Source organism: Leiobunum rupestre, chromosome 6, assembly GCF_980474605.1.
Source record: "Leiobunum rupestre chromosome 6, qqLeiRupe1.1.hap1, whole genome shotgun sequence".
NCBI lineage: Eukaryota > Metazoa > Arthropoda > Arachnida > Opiliones > Sclerosomatidae > Leiobunum > Leiobunum rupestre.
In genome coordinates this window covers 28,250,159-28,266,880 of record NC_143389.1, presented here as the reverse complement: position 1 = coordinate 28,266,880, position 16,722 = coordinate 28,250,159, and the positions used below count along the sequence as shown (strand labels likewise).

General features: G+C 32.6%; 2 protein-coding genes across 3 annotated transcripts; one reads left to right on the top strand and one right to left on the bottom strand.

The window, feature by feature from the left end:
• Positions 1-589: 589 nt before the first annotated feature.
• Positions 590-16,229, top strand: LOC149940573 (rap1 GTPase-GDP dissociation stimulator 1-like). 2 transcript variants are annotated; one of them, XR_016481160.1, is made up of 16 exons: positions 590-709; positions 2,837-2,959; positions 8,590-8,733; positions 9,360-9,485; positions 9,666-9,809; positions 10,394-10,522; positions 10,588-10,713; positions 10,875-11,021; positions 11,651-11,782; positions 12,356-12,493; positions 12,560-12,685; positions 12,750-12,839; positions 13,798-13,974; positions 14,041-14,166; positions 15,576-15,791; positions 15,882-16,229. XR_016481160.1 is itself a non-coding variant. In XM_090177500.1 (15 exons), the coding sequence occupies exons 1-15, from the start codon at positions 706-708 to the stop codon at positions 15,704-15,706; spliced, it is 1,863 nt and encodes a 620-aa protein (XP_090033626.1). In that variant the 5' UTR covers positions 590-705; the 3' UTR covers positions 15,707-16,229. The 2 variants fall into 2 exon arrangements, 1 of the variants encoding a protein (XP_090033626.1); XM_090177500.1 differs by having other exon boundaries at positions 15,576-16,229.
• On the bottom strand, positions 3,235-7,937 carry LOC149940574 (uncharacterized). Its single transcript, XM_090178262.1, has 7 exons — positions 7,848-7,937; positions 7,485-7,769; positions 7,268-7,380; positions 5,799-5,961; positions 5,569-5,739; positions 4,759-5,012; positions 3,235-3,493 (listed from the first exon to the last, which is right to left on the bottom strand). Exons 1-7 carry the CDS (start codon positions 7,906-7,908, stop codon positions 3,302-3,304), a joined length of 1,239 nt encoding a protein of 412 aa, XP_090034388.1. The 5' UTR covers positions 7,909-7,937; the 3' UTR covers positions 3,235-3,301.
• Positions 16,230-16,722: the final 493 nt, after the last annotated feature.

Here is a 16,722-nt window from a genome sequence, read left to right as displayed (position 1 = left end):
TTTATTGATTTTAGAAATTGTTATTTAGTTTCCCTATTTATCAGAGGTTATTTCAGAAAACTTACGGAAAAAGTAACCACTCAATTTGACTTGACTAATATTGATGATAGTTTAAAAGACACTGAAACCAAGATTTTGGAATCTCATGTAGGCATATTTTAAAGCACACTGAAATAATTAAAATTTAGTTAAACTGTGATGGTTTGTGGTATTTCAGACTTACAATGATTGCGCAAAGTTAACGTGTGACTTTAAGGGTGACACGGTAGATATAGTAGATTCTTGAGATTTTTATGATTTTCCTAAAGCTGTTTAAATAACTTAATATATTGTCAGATAATTAAAAAAAGATTTTAATACGTTGCCTACGATCTGTTTTATGTTATTCCACGTGACCATATTTACTTATTTAGTTTAAATTGTTTCTATGAGATGGCGCGACTATCGCGATTCCACTCTGATGGCAGCCTTCTAGCTGGTACGTCCCCGCCCAATCCAATCGTGCTTCTAGTCTAATTTCTATTTCTATGGCAGGCAATGTTGTTGATTTTTGAAAAAACCCTTTTCTCTATGTTAAGACTTTAAAGAATTCCTTCGTTAACTGCGTTATTTTGTGAAATCTAGAATAGAAAAGTTTAGATACATTGATTTATGAGTTAGAATATATTTAATATCGAAATATAATTTCAACTTCTGGGTTACAGTATGGGTGAGCAATTTCTCTTAATAATTATGTCGATTTATGTTACCAAGGCTTACTAATTGTCAAAAAATAAACTTTGAACAGGTAGCCTTGTTCTGATTCTCTCCTTTAGCAAATTTTATTCGGCAGTTTCGGATATACACTAATTTCATATTGAAATTTAATAACCAATTGGAAATTTCCATTTGACTGCTCTCAACCACTTTGATCAACTTTAACGTTCCATTTGTGTACTTGGATATTCCTTTTACTGCTTTTGAGTGCTCCAAGAATACTCTAAATTGATCTGATTATTTTGATAAATTATTACATTCATCCGGTGGATTATAGTTGTTTTCAATAATTTTGGCAAGTTTTTAACTCCAGTATGGCTTGGTGTAGATAAATGTAGTTTTTCATTTTTCGGATAATAAGTTAAAAATTCAATAACTTCATTTTTCACCATTTCATCATTATTTTTAAGATAAGAGTTATAAATGTTTGACCTTTGACCCCTCAAAAACTATATTTTTCATTTGATTTTTTATGATTTTATTTGAACTCTCCAACTAATTTACCTAAAGCCATAAAAAATCTCAAGGTATTCTTTTTTTTTAAACTCTTCCATCCATAAATGATGAAAATTTATAAAATTTCATTTAGGTAAATTGGACTAGTGTTTTTTTTTTATTTAGTACAATTAAAGGGAGTATAACCTCAGCAGGGATGGTCTAACTTCCGCCAATACTAATTTTTCAAGCGCATTTGTATTGGCGGAAGCTATACCTTCCCTGCTAAGGTCTCACTTTAAATTAAGGGTGTGTGAGTCCTGTTTTTTTAAATTAGAGTCGAGTCTCGAGTCTTAGAAACTTGGACTCGCGAGTCCTCGAGTCCAAATATTAAGGACTTGATCGAGTCCTCGAGTCCTAAAGAATTAGGTTTAAAGCTTTCGAGTCCAATACGAGTCCGGAATGTTTTTAACGAGTCCAATTCGAGTTCAATTCGAGTCCTAAGTTATCGTGGCCAATTCGTCTGAAATTTATTTGTCGCTGTTTAAATAATCGCTGAGAAATAATGGACTTGCCCAATAATAATGGACTCGCTGAGTAATATTAGACTCGATAGGTTCAAATTATCTATTTACTCGAGTCCGCTTCGAGTAATTATGTACCCTTTTCATGGGAATCGGGTACCCGTGCGAGTAATAAAATTACGTACTCGGACTCGATAACGAGTACTCGCACACCACTACTTTAAATAGACTTATAGAAGCTACTATTATAGCGTTTTCCATTGGGATTTCTCGAATAGTGATCTAGATTTGACAGTGACATCACAGTTTCAGCTCAGAGGTTGCAAGATAGAACCGCTCCCAATGAAATACAAATTTTTAACAGCTGCATACCATCTGCTAACTTCCAAAAGTCTTAAGTTTATCAAGTTCGTATTCCATTGTTGATCTGAAAATGTTGCTCCGTCTCTCAAGACCGAGTAGCTCAATGGAAAATGTTAATTCTTCTCAGAGCCGCTCCTTTTTTTTCCCAATGGGGGGCGATCCTAGACTGCTCAGGCACGGGAGCATTCTAATGAAAAACACTATTACAGGGTTCGTGAACGACCTAGAAAAGTCAGGGAATTTGAAAATGTTTCCATAAGGTCTGGGAATTTAAAAGGTTTCCAAAAGGTCAGGGAATTTGAAAATGATTCGAAAATGTCAGGGAAAAGTCAAGGAACTTGAAAATTGTTCCGAAAAGTAAGGGAATTTCAAGAAGACCCTAAAAAATCAGGCAAATAAATTTTTTGAAGAAAACATTTCTCAAGATTTTTACCTAATACATTCATTTATTCTACAAAATGGACAGGGAATATTTGGCAATTTGGTCAGGGAAAACCTGGAAATGTCGGGGAATTTAATTCCGGAAATTTTGTATGAACCCTGTATTAGTTTATTTTAAACCAGGTACTGGCTAAAAATAAAAGTACTGGCTTTTAAACCAAAAAACCTGTGGTTTTATATTTGTTAACTTGTTTCTTCTCCTTTGAGTCTGATCACCTGGACTGTTGTTACTTGGTTCTTTACAAACTGAAAGGCTAATTTTTAATACAAACTTAAAATTATATTTTTTCTATCTAAATTGTGTGCTTTTTTCATAGATACATTGGCTGCTTCTTTGGAGAACCTAAAAATCTGTACCGATAGTAACACAGAAGGGGAATTTTCTAGTGAAAAACTTCTATCAAGTTTAGATGGAGTCATAGTAAAAATTAAAGTTGAAGGTAAGTAATTATATTTTTATTGAACAATGAACATTGTTTCTCATTATCTGCGAATTTAATTATTTTATCCTCCACTAATATTATCCCCAGCCACAAATGGGGGAGATGTATAAATGTCACCCGCATGCTCATGAATCCCATTGGAATAAGTCAGTTTTAGGGAACTGATGTGATTTTTTTAGGGGAAGTAGTACTTTTTGAGCATGAAGGGGATTGGAACAACGCTAAAATCCTCTCAACATAATTATTCTCCCTAAATAGAAATAAATACATAATTGATGTTACAAATAGCATATTTATTGTTTATTCACATTATATGTATAAAACATTTTCCAAAAACAATTAAGTCTTAGGCGAGATAAGGAAACTGGCCCAGTCACTGTATCCTTCTTTGTTATGAGCTCTTATCTCAACTTGACTGTATGTCATTGTGCTTCCTCTTCGGTACAATTTGTAAACATATCCCATACATGAGCTGATTTTTATTTCAGTCAGGCATGTTGCTGGTAGTAAATTATCCCCTTGCTGTGACATCTAAACAGAGACGTAAATTTATAGTTCCGTAATGTGTTGTAAATAAAGTTCTGGAGATTTGGCAAGAGGGATTAAGTGATGAGCCGATAAAACGAAGCCGGTGAAAGGAATGCATCTTACGCTATAACTATTGCCTATGGTATTTTGTCTTGGGAATCGTGGATTTTGGGTAAATTAAGTAAAACTGATGTTGAGTAGATTTAACTTTTGATAGGCTGCTAAAAGATTACAGATTTTGTCTAACCGCAGCTGCCACTGACAGAAAAGATTATGTTAACTCATAAAATGCATTTAAGAAAAAATGGAGTAACTAATCTCTCTAGGGGCCCTTTTATCATGAGGACCTTTTTTCGTTATCTTTTGGATGACCTTTATTCTGCTAGGCAGTTATTTTGTACACTGTTAAGAAACCTGATACAATTGCAGGGCTCCCACCAGGTCCCTAAAATGCCTAAAAGCCCCTACTTTTTTTCGAGGTCCCTAAACCACCATAAAATCGGGATTTGGTCACTAAATCACCCTATTTCTAGTACATTTGGTGAAAAGTACCATCGGCTTAAAATATTTCGTAGAAAAGTGAAAAAAAAACCCGATTTAATGTGACACAATTATTACAAAAAATTTATAGTCATTTTTGGGATTGATAAACGTTTTTTTAGAAATTAAAACTAAGTGCTTAATTTTTGTGATAAAACATTTGCTGCTTTTAAAAGTTTAAATAAAGCATCTTATTTTTGTTTATTAAAATGTTCCCTATTTGGTTCCTACTTTAAAATATTTGGTTCCTATTTCACCCTATTTCTAGCCAGAAAAATCCCCTATTTCCCTATTTTTTTTTTTGAGATTTTGGTGGGAGCCCTGCAATTGAAAAATTTATGTTATTTAGGAAATTTACTTAATTTTATTAATTAGTTAACTATTTACATTGAAGTTTGCTAAAATATTTTCAGTACAAAGTTTATTTTGGACTTAGGAAGACTATTAAATTTTAATAATCTATTGATTTAAGTCTAGGCTGATTATTAGATCGAATTTTAATTGGGAAGAGGTCAAATTGGAAACAGAACATGTGTTGACCACTTTGTATTGTTGAAAAAAGGAAATTTAGTGTTATAAAATTAAATGGCTATCATTTTTAAGGTAGGCTTTGCTGTAACCTTGGTAAAAGAACTTTACTACCACGCTTATACACATGTATATTAGAACTTGGGTTTGTTAATTTGGTGGATATGATTAAGATTTCATTAACTACCTTGTTTACATACCTCTCCATATTTTAATTCGAAGAAATCTATAGAATTTGATGAACTAAATCTGGCTGAAAATGGTGTGCGCCATTGAAATTGTACATATTCGTCAGTAACTGATTGAAGGGCTATTTCAGGTGTAGGTGGTAATAAGTTAACAGTAAACCCTTCAGTTGAAGCTAATCCTACAGCTTCATCAACTGCAGCAGCAAAATGCAAAATAACAGAAGTTCCTTTTGGCAAACCACTAATTGTAAATATACCATTCTGACCTGTATTAAATGAAACATATGGTTTAAATTAAATATATTTTTGAGATCACAGTGCTTTTTCCTGGTTCTTGGAAAAAATTAAAGTGTCAGTATTATCTTACAATTTCTAAGCATAAGCCCTTTTAAAAAACATTAATGAAAACTAATTAGTTTTGAACAATTTGTTTTAAATCTTAAACTCCTCCGAGAAATGGCTTAGATAAAGTCAAAAACCAGTGATCAAAATTATGAAAATATGCAGTTGACTTTGCTGGGTTTTTAGTAAATTATATTTTTTTACTGTTAATTATAGGGGTTAGGAAATATTTTTCATTAATTAGTTCACTCTTAAATGAATTTTATATGGATGCCACCTAACTCTGATGCATCATTGGTCATAAGATCTAATGTTAAAACCTTGCTAATAGTATCAGGGATTATTTTGTGGGAACCTTATTCCACCTCCATTTCTTATTCTAGTTGACATTTAACTAGAGCAAGTGAATTTTAAAATAAGTCCATTATGCTTTCATTTTCATCTGCAGTGTGTAACCATTTATTAAAAATCATCACTTACTAGTTAAGGATCCACTGTGGTCTTCTTTCATTCTTGAATTCTCTGCATATAGCGTGTACAAGAAATAGATGTGTGTTAGAGGTTTACCATTTGTGTTAGCTTCAATATTGAAACTTATAGATGACTCGGTTACTGTAGTAACTTCAATTTTCTTTATTTCATTTGATGGGTCTGCTTATACGTAAAATGTGTTAAACATTTTCTCATCATAACTATTTTGAAATATTTACCTATTATCACATTCCGTGAGTTAACAATTATGTTATCTAATGATGACCCTACTTCATTAGTAGCAATGCATTGATACAATCCTACAAGGTCGGTGATCTCTATACGGGATGTTGAAGTGTAATTCCATGAATTTTCATTCGCTTTAATTTGATTATTACCAAGCTGCAATAAGGAGTTTAAAATGAAATATACTCAACGCTGTACATTTAATGGTATTTTTTCACTTAAAATAACTCGACCTAGGAATAGGTATCCTAAAACCTCTAAACCACAATGAGGAAGGAATAAAATAAGCAAATATAATTGAAATTCCAGAAACCCAAGTCTTAAAACTACCGCTAACTAATAATCATTGACAAAAAAAGTATTTCAAACCTTAGTCTAATTTCATTGTAAATATTGATTCAAACTTGAAACTTCTGTACAGTTATTCAAATAATCAAATTAAACAATTGGCCTTAATGGAATGAAGGGATGTTTGTACTTTTGTTTTAAAGGCCGACTACATAAATCTTCGGTTTACTCTGTCTTTCACTAGAAGTAGGCTTACTGCAATACACGTGTGCCATGCAGTCAGCCTACTTCCAGTGAAAGACAGAGTAAACCGAAGATTTATGTAGTCGGCCTTTAACCACCAAGTCTTTATGGATACCTTGGGCACCATTAACATGCAGGTAACAGGGTCAGTTTATGACAAATTGCAAAACGCTGTGAACTAGACTCCATTAGATTTCGTACCCCCCATCTCTGCCCCCGAAAAAATCCTGGGCGCGCCACTGATTTATGATGTAGGGACCTGTGTTACGTCACATGGAAAAAAAAAACAAGATAGATCAAAACCCGGATGTTAAATAAGTTCGTTACAATGAAATTGATATTTTCCTAGCGAACAGAGCTTGTAGGACCATAATGATGGTGAAATTTAAGTGTAATGATAGTGTGTCCGAATTTATAGCCCGGTGTACCTAGTAACAGGGGCCATGTTGTTAATGATAGTGAAAACAGCGGTATTGTGAACAGGGTGAACGTAGTGGCCTTTCGAGGCGTCAAGTCTTGGGGGGCGCCTCAGTGGTAAAGGAAAAAAATATTTTATATTAGGGGCAAGCAAGGGGTGTGCCATAATCAGATCTCGCTCCATCCTAAAACTTACCTCGGGCCGGCACTGATGGTGAAGGAGAATGCAAGTGAAATGGGATAACAAAATGGTCTGCAAGATCTCTATTTAACCCGGGATAATGTATTCTTTGGTCGAGGTTAGGATTGCTGGTTTTTGAAATTCTGATGTAGTTTTTTCATAAGGAAATATATATTTCAAGATTTCCTTAATAAGTTTTTCTGTTACTAATATGTTTTGGTTGCAAAAAAGATTCATAAAGACTAATTAAATCACAGACTAAAGTCTATTGTAAACCTAGTTGTTGATCATAAACATAAATCTGTGTGGATAAGTTTTAAAACTAAACATTACTTTGTATAACCATTTTATAATTGGTTTTGGTTTTCCTACTGCTTCACATCCTATTGTAATGGGTTCATCTTGAAGGTTGACTATTTTCTTGAAAGCCTTCACTGTTGGTAGTGCTAAAGTAAAAAAAAAATCACAATTAGAACAATAAAGTTAGATTCAAAATGAAGTCAGCGCCTAGGAATTCTGGAGCTCCTTTAAGGTTTAACTTTGAACTTACCTTTGACTGTTATTTCGATGGTGCTTTTATGATAAGAGACTTTAGTATTGGGATTTAATATTTCAAGCTGCAACACATAATCTTCATTGAAGTCAAGGTTCACTTTGTTCATTATAATATCATCTGGCTCTATTTGGAATTCATTTGGATCTAGTTCTTTTCCCATGGTATCACTTTTACTGTATATTTTCCAGCTTCGCTGCCCTTGTATGTTTGGCACTTTACATTTTATGATTCCTTTTTGACCAACTATGACACTTTGTGAAGAAGGACAAAGTTGTTGACCTGAAAGGAATGTTTATAAAAAATCATGTTTCATCTAGCGTTTAGTTCCAAAAAATTAAACAAACTCATCTATTTTACCGATGACTTTAAATTCATTGAAAACCACAAGTAGTAGTACACCTGTTATATAAATCAGCATTTTGGTCTGTGAACTATTAGAATTATTGACGTTACCTGGCATTTTATAATTTTGTACCATCTTAAATCTTTATATATCAATTGTCGTGGGAAGAATTGAAAAGAAATGCAACTGTTTAAGGTTCGTGATAAGATAACCTAGTTGTGTGGTTCATATGCCTTTATATTAACAACCATAATTGGCAAAAGCCAATTATCTTTTCTTTTAATTATTAAATTGTTTTGTTAAATGATTGCATCTTTTAACCTTTTCAAAAATTAAATCCTTTTATTGTACATGTATTATCATTTATGTATTTCATTGTTTCCCTTTTCAACAGAAATCCATTTATTATTAAGAATTATAAGAACTAATCATTGAAAACATGTTAACCCTGATGTTTTTTCAAATGTAAATAGATTTAAAAGGAGCCATTCGACATGTGGCACATGTTTTAGTATTTTTTTTACTACCCCTAATATTTTGCACAACCTTTATAAAAGCTAACACATCATGTACTGTCTGTTAAAGCATATTTAAATTTAACCCTGCCTTTACCGGTTTCTCAATGTTTTAAGATAATTTTTCTCCAACCAAAGTTGGAGTAATTGGTTTTGAATTTTTTTCAGCATTTTTTATGGTTAACTTAAAATAATAATTTGATTATTTAATTACTAATTAATCTTATTGTAATTTTTTTAGATGACTCGAAACAAATTATTGTTAATAATTTGTTACAAAATGACATAATTAACTCCATTACTATACTTCTGAAGAGGACCAACAGCTTACAAGTAGCAGTAACAGCTAAATTATCCGAAATGGTTGCAGAACTAGCCAAGGATGGTAAGTTTAGTTAATAGAAATTATTTGTAATCGAGCTTGCTGGTAGATCAAGTTACTTTTTTTTAAAGCTGTTAATTGTTTCTTAATTGGAAGGCTTATGTTGGCTGAAGGACCATTTATTTTCCTTAATAATTAATTAATTAATTTTATCTTAATATATTAATTGGTGGTATATTTTGACTTATTTAATTCTAAATGATGCCATTCAACAAAATGGTTTTTCAAATGTTGCTCTTTTTGTTTTTTAATGAATTAAATTGAAAAAATTTCATATCATTAAAAAAATTCTTAACCTCATTATTTAGTTTTAAATACCTTTTGTATCATGAAATCCATGCTGAAAGATGGTTTAGCTTCCTTTCTGAGTTACCAGCTTTGATGTAGCTAGGGAGGGGCGGGGGCGGTCCACTTAGGTGCCACCCGTTTGGGCGGGATTTGGGGGTGACGCCCGACTGTGAAAAAAATAACAATTTGCATAAAGTGGACTAGTAAGTAGCACACAATGATATATGCCCCGGGTGTCACCCATGCTAGCTACGCCACTTGTTACCAGGCAAATTAATATTTTATTTACCTGCATTGCATTATCAGGGAAGAATCTTCATGGTACTCTTTTTGCCCAATAGATTCTGCAAGAAAAATGTGCACAGATTCTAGTATTATTTCTCCGTTAGTGGAGCTGATACTTCACAAAAATGACGAAATTGTAATACAATCATGCAGAGCTCTAGGAAATATATGTTTTGAAAATGGTAAATTTAACTTCCTTACCAAACTTTCAAATTTGTATTAAAGTAGGACATGTTCTTAACAATTTAATAGTAGTTACATAAATAGCTTTTACGTTTCAAGACGGAGTTTTATTAGTATAGTCTTTATACTTGTGAATAGGTAATTTCATTTAAAATTAATTGAAATGGTGTTTTTAATAGATTCTGCAAGAGCTATTGTTAAAGATCTTAAAGGTGTTGAGAAGGTGGTAGTATTACTTAAAAGACTTTTTGAGTTAACTGAAATGCCAGATAATCTTCGCACAGTGGCTTCTGGTTGTCTCTTTAATATGACTGATACATATGGTAAGTGTTCAGCAATTTCTAGATGTTAAAAATTTAAATTATCATATTTTTCTACCTAATAAAAATACCCTCTCATATTTTGGGCTTTTTAAATATGTTCCATCACCTACTTTAATTTTGTATTTTGGGAGCTTGTCTATCTAATGCCATAATTCGAGATAAAGTATTCAAACAAAAAAATGAATAGTAACGTACTGCCTTATTTTTTATCAAACATTAACTTTCCCAATAGTTAAAATAACAAAATGGAATTTCCTTTAAGAATATTATAACAATAAAGCAGGATTTGAAAGCAAAAAGTATTTTTGGAAGAGGATCGCGTAACAGAATTTTGGTTCAAGCTCGTTGGTAACACATTTACCATAGGTACCCGATATTAAAATTTTTTTCCTAAAAATGTCTTCTATTATGGATGGTTCTCAACAAAAACGTGGCTAACCTACCATTCACACTCAAAATTTTCTAACCTTTAATTTTCTGATTATAGTGAGGGCTAAAAGTTATTTTTTATATCATCAGTTTATTTCACATAACATTAAACATGATGGTTCTTATTAAATCTTTTTAATCCTAAATTAATTTAGAAGACACGCAGGATCAAGCACTTAATGCAGGAATTGTGGAAGTGCTATTGCAGTATCTCCATAGGTTTCATAATAATGAAGATGTGGCAACACATTGTCTCGTTGTTTTAAATTGCTTAGCCGATTTAGGTAAGGAACTTATCTGTATAGAAAAAATATTTGAGGCATTAATGGGAAACTTTCGAATTTTATAGAAAGTGGCAGAAAAAGACTTATGGAAAAATCATCATTACAATCTTTACTTAACCTTTTTGGAAAGGAATTTCCTGATGATAGTCTTGAATCTCTCTTGGAACTTTTTGGAAATTTAGCAGAAAATGGTATAATGATATAATATGATTTTAGGTTTGGGTTATTAATGGTTAAGGACTACATTTGAGCATAATTAACTATAGCTTTGTGTCATCTAGAAACAGCTAGAGATTATATTATTACTATACATTGTAATATTTTTTACTTTTTTAAAATTATCTACCTCTAGATAATGTGAAATTAGTACTAGCTAAAAATGGCTTCTGTGAGCGTGTGCTTGAACTCATCAATAGGCATCAGCAACGTTCAAGGGATGAAGAAAGTCTAAATATGCTTAAAACAATGTATGATCTCATTATTCTAGTCCTTACAGGAGGTACAGTAATTTACCATTTCCATTATATTTTTTTTTTTTAACTAAAATGGTCCATTTAAAATATATCTTTGTTAATTAATTAATTTATGGAGTGGTCACGTTATAAATACAAAACTGTACGTGACCTGAAATAGCATTTAACTATTTGATCCATCTTGAAATAATGGTCTAATAGTTTAAAATATGTATAAAAATAATTTCCAGATGAGTGTAGACCAAGGGAGGTTTGCCCTCTTGGGTGTGAATAAAACTGTACTAAATTTTCTTAGGCTTTGGATATTTGACAAAATCCCGTAGAAAATTTAAGTTAAATCCACACCCAAAATCCTAGAATTTCCCTCTCATAGACTTTATAGAAAATCCAAAATCCCATAGCCAAAATGGCAAATATTTGACCCTCCGAAATTTTAACCAGGGTAAACCCTTGAAACTTCTTGCTGAATCTAAATTTTATCTGCACTACTATAGATTCTCCATTAAGTCCCATTTCAACCTCTAACTAATCTTATTAATCAGATTTTGTTCCTTTATGATCTCTTAAATGTAGTATTGTTGATAAACAATTTTTTTTTGTAAAAATGTAATTTTCAATGTAGGCTAGTAATGTATTGTAATTATTGTTATTACAGATGAAAGTATGGAATACTTGTATGAACATGGTAAAGGAAAAGTGTACAAACAAACTTTAGCTTGGCTTTGTCATCCAGAAGAAAGTGTTCAGGTTGCTGGTGCCTTGGCAATAGGAAATTTTGCTAGGAATGGTTTGTAGCTTTGCAATGAAGCTGCACTGAATTTAAATTTGACTTACAAGGAGAGTACCCGAGGTGTTTATTGCCGATTTTGTTCAAAATGGGGCGTAATGTAGACCTAGATGAGATATGAAATTTCCCAAAAGGAGACGTTTCACTACCCGTTCGATTTGCCATGGTAACCGAAAAGGTTTTTGAACACTTAAAACAAAAATAAGATATTTTCCTTATTTTACAAAAAAATTGTTACAATTTTACCCCAAAAATGTTCCAATTTACCCAAACTTGATGGAGATTTTTTGGTTTTAAGTGATCAAAAACATTTTCGGTTGCCATGGCAAATCGAAGGGGTAGTGCAACGTCTCCTTTTGGTAAATTTCATATCTCATATAGATCTACATTACGGCCGACTTTGAACAAAATTGGCAATAAACACCTCGGGTACTCTCCTTGTTAGTTATTTAACTTAATTTCATAATAAAACTTGTTGTGAAATGTTGCTTTGCAGTGGATAAAATTATGAAGCCCTCAAAACCCATTTTAGTTTACAAGCTATTTTAATATCTATGACCTCTTTTTATCTAGATACTCACTGTATACAAATTGTAGCTCATCAAGTAATTAAGGATCTTTTAAATGTTCTACACAAACATACTGGTGTGGATGGTGATATTAGGTTACAACATGCTGTATTATCAGCACTTAGGAACTTAGCAATACCAGGTAATTTATAAAATCAAACTAATGTCATAAAATACAGTAAATAGTGAAATTAATGGCTTTTCTTAGTACAAAATAAATCAGTTCTCATCGAAGTGGGTGTTGTTGAGAAACTCTTACCAATGATTGCTATTGAAACATTTCCCGTTGTTTTCAAACTTCTTGGGACATTTCGAATGCTTGTCGATAAACAAGGTGTGATTTCTAAAAATGTGTAAATATAAACCCATGTTTCATAATATATATTGGATTCTTTCAGAAAAAAGTGCCATTACCCTTGGAACAAATGTAAACGTTATGAAACGCTTGGTGATCTGGTGTGAAACAGATGATCACCCGGGTGTCAAAGGTCAGCTTAATAACTAGCTTTAATTTCTGTTACTTTATGGGAAATCTGCTGGTAATATATGGTTTCCAATAGAAACTCACTTTTAGTGGTCCTGTAACATCAGCCATAGATATAGACATAATAATCAGCTAGGCTAATACCCAAGTCACCACCTTAGGCCCAAGTCATCTAGCAACTTATAATACCTTTAAGCAGGTGGCCGGGTTACAATGCGTAGGAGGGTGGTGCCAAGCCCTTCATGCCACGCGAGCCAACAGCTCCCTACACTAACTATTACCGTTAACCTCTACAAGTTTTTATGGGAAGGGGAAACCGAAGAACTCGGGGGGAAAACCCCTTTAACCAGTGGGGGGAGAACTTTCAAACTCAACGCAGAAGGAGTAGTTACGAGTTTTCACCCAGTGCCACAAGCTGGGATCGAACCCGGCTCCTCTTGCTGCGAGGCGAAAGCGCTAACCACTCCGCCACCCCACCTTAATAACACACAACTAGGCAAATGTACCTAATGTGGTGCTTTGGGACCTGCATTATTTATAGGTGCCCACAAGCTCAACGAGTGAACTGCTTTTGGCATAAATTTTAAGGGGGCCCAATTTTTCAATGGAAAATCACGCTAGCAGTTTAGATTTCTATGTCCCAAACAATGTTCTTTATTATCACATGTAATATTTAACTTCTATAGGACGAAGTGGTATATCATTTAAACTTGGTTGTCCAAGTGTTTAACAAATACATAGAATCTTAACTTTTCTTGAAATCAGACCAGAGAAGTACTGATAGGGTATAGGGATAGTGACTGTGCAGTGGAAGCTAAGCAAATTCTCATTCGCCTGGTGATACGGTTATCAGCAGTCATACCTTGCATTAATTTATTCATTTAATAGACGTGAATTATTCTAAATTGATAGGTTTGATACTATACAAAATGATTTAATTATTCTATTTTTTGTTGAAATAGGTGAAGCTTCGAGGCTTCTTTCTTGGATTGTAAAGAATGCTAGATGTAGTAGTGTTGTAGAAACTGTAATTAAAGGTGGCGCTTTGCCTCATCTAGTCACAATGTTAACTTCTGAGCATTTAGTGATGCAGAATGAAGCTCTAGTCGCACTTATTATTATGGCAACATCAGATTTCGGTACTTCATTTTTTACTTCTCATCCTGTGCAATTTTCTATCTATTAATTGGTATAATGTATTTAAGGTATATCTGAAATTGAGTGCCAGAAATCCAATTTATTGGAGTCTTTAAGCAAACGCCTTACGGATGAAAATGTTCCAGAAATTTTACAAAACTCATTGTCATTGGTATCTGCTCTTCTTAACTCAAGTAAGATCCCATTTGTAATATTTTTTCCATATCAGGTGCATCAATGTAGATTTGGAAATAAGGAAAACAAAAAACTGAACTGCACCATGATGCTGTAGCTCACACTATTTGGTTAGCACAAGAGTACTAAGGGTGGTCAGACTGGGAACAACCCATGTAGCAAGCACAAAACAGTCAGAATAGCTGCAGCAATTTTTGTCAAGGAGACTTGATTGAAACATTGTTAGATGTTATATCCACCAACACCATATTTTTCATTCAAAATATCTTACCATTAAAAGCTACCCATGTTATAACTAGATGTACAGCTGGCTGACCTGACAATTTCTTTTTGCCAACCCATAAATTTTTCAAGATTTTTGTGGGTGACCTAAGTTAATGTTGTGCAAAATCTTCAAGTTGACCAACCTTAAAACATCACCTTTCACAAACCAACCACTGAGATATCAGCCTGCAATACTATTAAACCATCCCATACGTAGCCTAAAAAGAGTCGGATGTCCTACCCATAAATGGTTTGCCAGTTGTATAATAGACCCTACTTGGCGGGTGTGGTAGGAAGATTATATAAATGCAAAATATTTTTAAGGCTTTTAAATGTTTTTTTACATAAAATCGTACTAACAAATTTAGTGGTAATGAAATTTTCAATCAATAGTTTTTTCAATCCTAATTTTAAAACTAAATTTGTTCTGCTAAGTATTAAATGATTTCACATTAACTGGAGAGAACCCCTATACCATTTTTAACTATTCAATGATGTATTTTTTTTATTATTGCTGCTGTATTTTAGGGTCAACATAGCACCAGAAATTAGAAATAATTTATTAATATGTTAGGCTGGTAAGTGTGACCATAAATTGAGTAATGTGTAGCCATAATTCAGTATTTTACAATGAGGTCTGAAAAACCAAAGATAAGCTATATAGTCCACTTCAATAAGTAATTTGCGCAGCTAAATATTCTGCAAGTATAATTTTGAAATTCAGCCTTTATGTTAATTTACATGTTTAATGACAAGAAAAGATTTTTCTTTCCACGCTATACTGATTGAAACCAACCCTGTTGTGCCAGTTTCCCTCATGATAGAGCGGAAAGAAAATGATTTGTGAATGGTGGCATACTCGCCATTGCCAAAAAGTTTTTCATTTCTTCATTAATCAATCATATAACTATCATTATGCATATTTTACACGAGTAACATTTCCCAAAACCAATACTAGAAATAAAAATGAAAACTTATGACTTTTAAAAGCAAATATTGGGCATTGTAATGTTTTTAGTAGTAATTGGTCACCATTGTTCATTTCTTCATTGATCAAACTTTTACACTAGTTAGGAGTATGATTGTTATGGAGTTAAAAAACCTGTTCTATAAACTGTGCTTTATATTTAATTTTTCTTTTCAGAGTCTGTCATGAGCCAAATGTTGGGACTAGGATATCCAGACAAACTTAAAGCACTTGTTAAGAACCAAAATGAAATAGTTGGCAGTCAAGCAAGAGGCGTACTGTCACAGCTTGAAACAACAGCAGCTTAATCATTCCAGTATTGAAACAAATTATCTGCAGTGTAATTTTCCAGAGATGAGCTTGTGTTAGAAGTGAGGAAATCAAATATTTCCTCTTGTTTTCAAACATCAAATCAAGTAACCAAGTAGTTAAAATTTATTTAAAAAATATATTTTGCAGACAGCCATGACATAACTGTGGTACATAAATATCCTGTAATTCATAAAATGCAATGTATTTGTATATAAGGCTCTATTGGCCAAACCAAAATAAAAATCACACAGTCTGGGACTTAGCTTGAAAGCCTATCTTCTGCAGTCGATAACAAGACATTGCTATTTAAAACTGCAAGGGTAGGTTATAACTTTACTTTGGGGTCACAAATCATTTAAAAGGACACCTGTAAAGTTTGTAAAGACCTTAAAGTAGGCCACTTTTGAGGAAAAATATCAGCATATACATTTTAAAATCTTGGCACCAATTTTCTAACCAGGGCTGTGAGTAATTAATTTTAACAATGAAATGTTGCATAATTATGTATAATAAAACTCATTCACAAAGCCATACTGTCATTTCTACAGTACATTGGCATAAGTTTAGTTTATGAAAGTTATAGAAAGTAACTACAGTCTTGTAATTGCCCTACACAATATTTTTCTAAAGAAATCGTTAATCTGAAGAGATACAACATTAAACTACATGAAAAAGTTATAACTTTACTTAATTATCCTAATAAACTTCCGCCGCCAAAGTTTTGCTTAGTTTGATATCAGAAGAATTGGTTTTGAAAAATATGCTTGGCAATTATATCATTATAATTACTTTCTATAACTTTTTTATTACTAACTTAAATCAAGGTTCTATGTAAGAACTTGAGAAATGACAGTATGGCTTGGTGAATGAGTTTTTCCTTATGTGTCACATATCATTGATAAAAATTGTTTTAATTACAGCATTAGTGTGTTGTGATTAAACTTAAGACAATTCAAAAGCTATACTAATTTTTATAGGTACTTTTAAAACTGAATGAAATACCTTTTCTTGT

Excerpts from the sequence above, each read along its gene's own strand:
- LOC149940573 (XM_090177500.1), top strand. Across the intron at positions 11,022-11,650 it reads TATTCTAGTCCTTACAGGAG|ATGAAAGTATGGAATACTTG; the intron begins GTACAGTAATTT and ends TTGTTATTACAG. Across the intron at positions 12,840-13,797 it reads TGATCACCCGGGTGTCAAAG|GTGAAGCTTCGAGGCTTCTT; the intron begins GTCAGCTTAATA and ends TTGTTGAAATAG.
- LOC149940574 (XM_090178262.1), bottom strand. The coding sequence starts at position 7,908 with ATGCTGATTTATATAACAGGTGTACTACTACTTGTGGTTTTCAATGAA. Across the intron at positions 7,770-7,847 it reads CAATGAATTTAAAGTCATCG|GTCAACAACTTTGTCCTTCT; the intron begins GTAAAATAGATG and ends CATTCCTTTCAG. Across the intron at positions 5,013-5,568 it reads CCACAGTGGATCCTTAACTA|GTCAGAATGGTATATTTACA; the intron begins GTAAGTGATGAT and ends CATTTAATACAG.